The sequence below is a fragment of the Aphis gossypii genome, unplaced genomic scaffold (genome assembly GCF_020184175.1).
Source record: "Aphis gossypii isolate Hap1 unplaced genomic scaffold, ASM2018417v2 Contig00322, whole genome shotgun sequence".
Taxonomy (NCBI): Eukaryota; Metazoa; Arthropoda; class Insecta; order Hemiptera; family Aphididae; genus Aphis; species Aphis gossypii.
In genome coordinates this window covers 312,442-322,067 of record NW_026083065.1, presented here as the reverse complement: position 1 = coordinate 322,067, position 9,626 = coordinate 312,442, and the positions used below count along the sequence as shown (strand labels likewise).

At 25.3% G+C, this 9,626-nt stretch overlaps 1 protein-coding gene across 1 annotated transcript; it reads right to left on the bottom strand.

The window, feature by feature from the left end:
* Positions 1-1,442: 1,442 nt before the first annotated feature.
* LOC126553759 (uncharacterized) lies at positions 1,443-7,940 on the bottom strand. Its single transcript, XM_050208878.1, has 5 exons — positions 7,920-7,940; positions 3,328-3,493; positions 2,540-3,174; positions 1,976-2,477; positions 1,443-1,723 (listed from the first exon to the last, which is right to left on the bottom strand). Exons 1-5 carry the CDS (start codon positions 7,938-7,940, stop codon positions 1,443-1,445), a joined length of 1,605 nt encoding a protein of 534 aa, XP_050064835.1.
* Positions 7,941-9,626: the final 1,686 nt, after the last annotated feature.

Sequence of the window (9,626 nt, the reverse complement as noted above, 5' to 3'; positions counted from 1 at the left end):
ATCACTATTTGTTTTTGTTATCAAATATCTAATATTAGATAAATATAAGTATTTGATAATATTTATTTAATAATTAAAACTTTCTACAATAATAATACTAAAATATTATATACTAATTATAAGTTTTTTAAAAGAAGTTTTTTTACATAAAGCTGGTTGAATATATGAATCGTCTATGAAAAACATAATAATAAAATCAAAATACTTGGAAAGCATACACGATTATAAATTTACAATTTACAAAGTAACCATTTTTAAGTTAAAATAATTAAAAAATTCGTTAAGACGTGCAAATATGAGTTCAGTTTTTAAAAAAAATTCTCTTAAAATATTTTAACCAACAAATTGATGATTCAATTAATTTATTTGCTTCGAACAAAAGACGATTGTCATTACTTTTTGAATAAAATAATAAAATATTAAGTAATATGTAAATTCAATCAAATAAAGTTGTTTTTCGTTAAAACTTTATGTTTTTTCTTATAAATATTAGAAACTAATAGTGTAATTTTATATTAACTTAAATTAGTTTTGATTTTAAAAAAATATTAATGTTACTATTACAAAGTATGAGTAGATGAAAGATGTAGCGGTAAATATTCCCATAAGTATTTAGGTACTTGAAATTTCCTCCCCCCTGAGCTACATTTCTGTAGCATCCCTGATTATATACTATACTAAACGATTTTCTTAAAGATGTTGGATAGATTTTTCGAAATATTGTCTTGAAAAAAATCTGACATTAGACAAAGGAATTTTATATTCAAATTAAATGGAAAATGAGGAAAATGTCCTACTTAAAAAATAGTCGGGAGTGAAATCATCCATTTACTGTATGAAATACAAACAGTTATTTGAATTTCAACAAAGTAAATGATAATAAAAAATCTTACTTTTTATTCAAATAATATCAAATTTTATCAAAATTTAAACTTTAATCACTTGGAAGTTGTCACAACAATGTGTTTTTGATATTTATTAATAGCAATTAGACAACTGATGAGGAAACTACTATTACATTTTCAAATATTTAGATTGAGCGTACACATTTTTACCAGTTAATAATAAAAAAAAAAATGTTTGTTCCCATAAGAGCTTAAAATAGGTTTAAATATTTTGAGATTGCATTGAGTATAGAAAATGATAATTTAAGTACCTAGTTTCAAGTTCCTATAGTTAATACTTTGTGAACAAAAAAAAAACAAATATTGTTTTATGAATAAATATTAAATATACATTACATAAAAATTTAAAAGTTCATAAACAATTCTTGTGGGATTTACTTTTAATTTTTGTTTACAAAAACAACAACAATCACAATTTTGATCAAATAACAAATTTTTTATTTTATTTTTATACACAATTTTAAACTATACTAACAAGTAACAATTTTTTGTTTTATTTCAGTATACCTATATACCTATTAAAAATAATATTCAAAATTAATATTTTATATAAGAATGATCAAACGCTGGAGTTGAATTGACATTTAAAGTGTATTTTGAAATGTTTTTTAAAGATTGTCTTATATGTTTAGCTTCAGTAGATGATAGAGCAGGTTGATGGTTTTGCACTTTTTGTTTTGCCCAAAAGCGTGTCTGTGGTTCAATTTTTCTTTTTGATGTTTCATCGATTGGTTTTTTAAATCTTGAGCCCGTGGATAGTGTTGAAATTATTTTATCACATTGCTTTATGATTAAGTCTTGATCATCTTCATTTAAATCTGAACAATATACATACCACACATAATTTCCATTTTATTTTTAATCTCACAATTCTTTTTTTGATTTTCTCAGTATCTGTTTGAGTGAAACTATTATCAATTACCAAATCACGTGACAGTGGAACAATGGTATTGTCATTATGAGCTGGAATCTTTAATTCTGTTTTAATACATGCATGTATATGTTGCATATATTCAAATAAATAATATTATTCATACATGAACATTTGTAGGAATGTACACAAATCTGACATTCTTTACACTGCAAAGCACAGCCATCAAAAGATTGAAATTTTTCAACTTTATATTGAACATTTATATCATTTTCAGAAATCACCAACCAGTAGTCATTAACTTTAGTAATCATATCTTGAGATATTTGTTTACTTTTACTATGAGCTGCATTAATTTGTATTATTTTTGATGTTCTCTTCTCTTTTGAAATCTTAATTACTCTTTCAAAACTTTTATCACGAACAAGTGACATTAAAGCATTAATTGCCATGTCCAAACGTTTACAATGCTTCCCTTCAAGGTAACAGTATTTAATGTTTTTGTGCAATGATTCCAAATACATATTGGTGTTTATCCCAACATGTTTTCTATTAAACATTGCCCATTTTTCTACTCGTGTTGAATAACATTTTTCAAAATATTTTCCAAAGTCTACTGTGTCTGGATCTTTTAAAAGATCATTTAGAACTTGATCAATTTCAACAAAAAATGAACTTTCATCTACTTCAAACATAAGTGACTTTAATTTTTTAAAAACAATATTTTTTTTTCATTACCATTAATTTTGCTTAAATTTTTTACCCAATTTCTTAGTACGTGCCACGTACATAAAAGTTGTTTATCTGTAAATCCCATTACAGAACACCAAGCGTTATAAAAGGCAGGCTCATCATCAGACATGAAAATAAAAGAATTAATGGTGCCAATAGTATTTTTAATGCATTGAAAATAATGCTTATAAGTATCAGTATCAGATCTATTAGAAAAGCAAAAGGCAACTGGGTACCCGTTTCCATACTCATCTACTATAACAATTGTATACAATTGAAAATGATATCCGTTCAGCCCATGCGTACCATCAATACACACCTTATCATTGCCAAATTGTATAAACAATTCTGATTGTAATGGAGTCATTATAATTAAACAAAAATCATTAACTGTAAAATGAGGAACAGTACTATCTATACTCCCTTGAGGTTTATAGTACAAAACTGGATTTGAATTGCCTTTTTTCTTCATTTCTTCAACCCAAAGTCTAACACTAACTGCATCATTTTCATGCTTTTTTGTTGAATATGTGATGTTATAATCCCTTTTAATGTTATGCACATCTTTTTTTTCTAACAAATGGATTCGTTTTAAGTCTCCTTGAAGTGTTGATGCTCTTATGTCTTGTAATACTCTGTTGACAGGAACACCCATTGCCAATTTTCCTAAACATTAATTATTGTAATATCAGACTAAGTGGCTAATTATTTTAAATTATAAATCACTATAACCATAGTAATAGTAGTTAATTGTAATGTATGTAAGTATATATTATAAAAAATAAAAAGAAAATGAAATAAAGGTACCTGCAATCATACTTCTATCTTCTGTAAACAATCTTTGTTTACCTATTTCCATATCATGCCAGATATGTGTGCTACAATATTGTACATTCACTTTTAAATTATTTACATGTACTTTTATACTTGATGGACATACAAAACCAGTTTTAATAGATCCACTGTTTTTAGAATTTTTACACCCCTGTAAACATACATAAATCATAAAAAGTACAAACATTCATTAGGTACTCATTTAATATTTTGCAAAATATTTTTTACTTTATTTCAAGTTCTAGGGACAAACGATCTATGACAAAAATAGTAAATATATTCTTTATTATGAGTTGTTTTTACAGCTGTATTTTTAACATATTGCTGTTATCCTTTTCTTCTATAAATCTTTTCAATTTCTTAAAATCTGATAAATATTAAATATTAAACAATTTTACAGTTATACCTAATATTATATGATATTGTTTCTATTAAAGTAATTTATTTTACTATTAGTAATACAATCAGTGTTGGTGATGACAGTCAACAGACAAAAAAAAGAATCTATATTATGCATAGTATCAAATGTAATCTAACTTTAAGTATTAGTTAATTTTATTTGTTTTATATAGAACAACAGTGAATATTTTATGTCTTTATACTTTATAGTTTGTATATTTATTGGTACTTCGTATTCATTATTTTTTCTTATTATTTTGTTATATTTTAACATAGCTGCGCGGAGTGGAGTGGTACGGGGTTACCCCGCAAAATGTTTGTCCACTACTCCGCTTGTCTAAATTTTTGAATAAGTATAACTCATAAACTACTCACCCTAAATTCGATTTTTATGTATCAAAATACTCAAAAAATTATTCTGCTTTGGAATATGAAATTAAAAATCTATGTTGTAATTCAAAAAAGTAAAAAACTTAAAAAATTATAAGGATAAAAAATATTTAAAAATATAATTTTTTTATAAAAATGTTGTTTTAATAACAATTTGAAACTATGTAAAAAAATACATGAATACTTTTGAAAATAATGAGTGTTGTTTGATAAAAGAATCACCCTGTATATTAGATTTAACTAATACCAACTAGGAGGTACTTACTTAGAGATTAATTAGTAATTACATATTAAAATTTCTGATTTCAATTAATTAATTATATTATCAAGTTAATAAACTAACAAATTAATAATTAATTTAAGTGTACTACCTATATAAATATTATAAACATTATTTTATATTATACATAGGTACTAAAATATACATAGTGTTATAAACTTATAAATAAAACATTACCTTCCATTGTATCAAAATTTAACACTTCCGATTTAATTTTTTTTTCATGATAAGATTTTAAATGTAAAATATATCCAGCCATGGTATAAAACGATTTCAGACAATGTTGAAATGAACATATTATGTTTAATTTACGAGTTTTTTGTTGTAAGTGGCATTTAACGTGCTGGATTATTTTTTTTTTATATTAAATGACATATTACAATTATTACAGGAGTACAGACTTTTAGGTTTTTGGAGAGAAATTAATTCTCTGTGTTTGGTACGTTTGTGTTTATAGTACCTAGATTCTGAGACATAATTTGCATCACAAATTTCACAACGATACATCATTATTATTTTAAACCCAAAAGAAAAACTTCAACCGTAAACTGTCCACAAAAAATGACTACAAGTTACGAGTTAACGACTGCTCTACTAATACTTTACTGTTTACATAATACATAATACCACAGAATAGAATAATACCCAAAGGCTACATTTTTACTGTTCTATATTAAGAATAAATAACAAGACGCGAGGGACAGCGATGTCATGGTAGATATCTTGGTAGTTAGGTTTAAGGTTATAATATCTAAAATACATTACTTCCAATTATTATCAACAGTGATAAACAGTATAATGACGTCATGGACAGTAAGGAATTTTTCCTGCTATGATCCATTCGTCGATTAACGATTGCTATCACTTAAAATCCTTATCTTCTTAATAAAATGTAAGCCAATAACACTGAGATAGATAAGAATATACTGGAGCGCGGACTATGATGTAAAAACGGGCCGACGTATTTTTCGTTACCCCCACTCCTGTATGGCAAGAAATTGAACTTCCATACCAATAACATTGAAAGACTACACATTTTAACTTCACATAACTCTGGGATAAATTATCATATTACGTTAACTTTGGTATCAAAATTTTTGTTTTTATGTGTACTTCAAACTTATATTTAAAAATATAAAAATAAAAACTCTGAACAACATTTTTATTAAAAACAAAATTGCCCACGCTGTAGTATAAATAGTATAATACTCATCACGCGATACCATTATAATTTATATTATTTAATGAAATTAATATTAAAAATATAATTTTAATAATTTTATTATAATGAATCTTGGAAAAAAAAGCCCCGTACCAACTAAATACATTTTTTTTAAATTTTATAATGTACCTTTATATCAACTTAATTATGTAACACTTTTTTTGACATAGGTACTTATAATATATATTATATAAAATATTCGTTTAATAATTTGTAACTACTTATATCATAATAATATTTAATAAAATAATACACCAAATATTTTAAATTATAGGTATAAAATATACATTTGAAGTATCTATAAGAGATTAATCATAGTAAAAATAACATAAAATAAAATAGATGTCATTTATATATAGTTTTAAAAAAATATTTAAGGGTGGTAAAAAATTTCATATAATAGAAATAAATAAAAATATTTATCATAATAAAGGCATTGTTTTCTGATGTTGTGGTTAACTATTAGAAATATTAGACTACTATTAGAAAATCTAATACCTACACTTATCTCATGCATAGTATTCACTATTTTTGTTTTGTGTATTAACTAATAACATGTTTTACATTTTATTAATTATATAAGGTAATTGAGACTTTAAGTTAATTTCCATATAAAAATGGTTTTGTCATGTTCGGCCTTTAGATGTACAAAGAGTTGGAACAAGGAAAGTAAATTAAAAATCTATTCAATTCCATAGGTGAATAATAAATTATCTAATTATTATATTTTTAATGTAATGTAGATGGTCTTGATAAATATATTTTTAATTTTTTAATTTAAAATCATGCTGTTTATTGCAATTAATAGGTTCTATAACTATTGTAATAAAATATAAATTAGTATCCAATTAAAATTTAAAACCCTAATTTTAATATCTAGATTCCCACTCAAAAAACCTGAGTTATTACAAAAATAAATAAAAATGTTCAGAGTTTTTTTTTTATTTTTTGTAAATACAAGTTTGAAGTACACATAAAAACAAAAATTTTGATACCAAAGTTAACGTAATACGACCATTTATCCCAGAGTTGTGTCAAGTTAAAATGTGTAATCTTTCAATGTTATTGGTATGGCAGTTCAATTTCTTGCCATACAGGAGTGGGGGTAACGAAAAATACGTCAGCCCGTTTTTCGTAACATACGAGCATAGGCAAGTCTGCGCTCCAGTATATTCTTATCTATCTCAGTGGCCAATAATTTTATTTGAATGTTAAGTGATTAGTATTTGGTGATAATGATAAATATTTACCATAACCATGGAATAAGATATATCTTAGTTCATGACCATAACTTAAATATATACCGTAAAAGGTATGTATTGTTTTTACCATACACGAGTTACCATACACAGTTTTATTTGATTAAAACTATGTACCTTATGTCAATCCTACAGATTGATCTAATAATGCGATAAAATTTCAGAAAACTAATCTGAATTCGTTATGATGTCGACTTGAGATCGGTCAGTCCACATTTTAAGATTTTTGATTTTAATTCCGAAAAATTAACGTTTGAAAATTCCTAAAATTTAAAATATTCAAACCAAATTTATAGGAGTTGGGGGGTAAAATTTGGAAAAGTGGACTGACCGATCTCAAGTAGACATAATCACGAATTCAAATCAGTTTTAAAAAGTATTATCGCATTTCTAAGTCGATCAGTACGATTGACAAATGACTGGTATCTTTTGGCTAAAATAACTGATCGCCACCAATCCCCTTAATACCATCCACTACAGTAACCACCCATACCCAAAACATAAAAATTATAACCTAGGTACTGTACGACATCCACTTATCCGCTTTTTTTTTTTTAATAATATTACCACAGACCATTCCTTTTATTACATCAAAATGGGCAAAATGAATACATTATAAAATAATATAGGTATTTTATATTAATTTATATTAGTTATAATATTTGCCATGAAAATTATTGTGTTGAGGTGTTTCAATAAATTATACCACCCACCTATTATATTAAACATGAAGCAATTGCAGGTAAGTTACGCTGGCATCCGCAGGTTGAAATAAATACTATACAATTGCTACAAATATTCATATATCCCCCGCCAATGGTAGGTATACACACGAGACTATGAATACGAGGTAATAGTGTTACTAATATTATACAAAATAGTATAAAATATGAAAGTATAGCATCGTATAAGATGCTTGAAGTCTGCATTATTGCAAACTGAAATTTATTGTAATTTGTTCAAAACAAAACAAAGTTAGTTCAAGACCACTGAATTAGAATTATTTATATTATAGTAAATTACTTACCTGTTTAGTGTTTGCGTCCATTTTAAAAAAAAAAAACGTGTTATCGTGTAATCAAAATAAAGTCAATTAATACGCTAACACTGATATCCGCCTCACTAAATCAGTGTTTTACAAATGAATGGAAAATATTTCTTTTGTAAATTATAAAGTATTACAATCGTAATTAAAAATATATGGTATTAAAATATATCAATATATGTATATTGAACCGTTTAAAAATATGACATGCACAGTCCTGTTCAGCGGCATGGGTGCAAACTCGTATGCATGCTCGTATTTTTGTACAAAAATAACAAATCAAAATAATATGACAAAATAAAGGAAAACACAGAGCATGCAATTTATATAATTGAACATCATATTATAACATCATTATTAGATGAAGTCATTTATTATTTACCACCTATTATGTTTAATTATGCATAGATAATGTAAAATATATTTTATTTGAATATAAAAGTAGTATATAGCTAATAATATATAGTTCAACTTGAAATTATTTTCAGAAAGTGATCATACATCTGTAGTCTTGTAGTAATAAGTAGTCTATTAGTTGTCTATATAAACATAATATTGATATTATTTGAGAAAGTTAAATAAAACCATTTTACAGATATACATACAAATTACAAATAGATTCTTAGATTTTGTTACTCAGATAGGTATCTCAGATGAGTATACCTATATTGATTTTACATTGGTTACTACATGACTACACGATAACTTGTCAAAATAATGGTTCATATATTTTGACTTTAGGAGTGATTTCCGGTAGCAAATTGAATGTTCTTGTTGCATTATGAAGGTTAAAGTTAACTCCTAGTTACCTAGGTAATTTTTCAAAAACGTCAGGAAAAACCACAAAATAATAAAAAAAAATGCAATTTTAATGCAAAAAAAGTTTTCGACAAAATCGATTTCTTTAATTTACTGTAACTCAAAAACGAATAACTATAACTGCTTGCAATTTACATCAAATATTATATGCAATATAATTTAATTCTGCGGTAAGATTTTAAAAATGTTTTCACATTTTTTTCAATAGCTATTATAAACAATTAAAAATTTTGATATTTTAAACTATTTTGTGTTTTGAAATGTCTACAAAAATAATTTGGCCGATCAAAAAACATTGAATATTTAATACAAGATAATTTATAAATTGTTATTATGGCAATTATAAATTTTTTTTATTAAATTAGAATTTACAATTTTTTGTTATAAAAATTTTAAGATCAGATTTTTACGAAGTATGTCAAGTGAAATTACTTATAGGTACTTCTTTTCACAATTTTGAAAAATTCATATTTTCTTTAGTATTTATTTCTACCTACGGTTGTAATGCAATTATTTGCAATTACTTTGCTGAATACCTATTATCTTTGGTTTGGAACGGATCGGACAAAGTGGGGGGGCTGACTAAATTTTCGAAAAAAATCGCCAAAATTGGAATTTTGATTTGCAAATTCTAAAAATCAATTTTTGACTAAATTTTCGAAAAAAAATCGTCAAAATTAGAATTTTGGTTTGCAAATTTTAAAAATCAATTTGCAATTATTTGTAATTAATTTGCTAAATATTGGCGTTGGTTTGGAACGGATCGGAAAAAGTGGGGGGGCTAAATGAAGTTAGCCCCCCAAACGTATTTATTGATTTGTGACTTTGCACTTGATTTGCAAATTCTAAAAATCAATTTGCAATTATTTG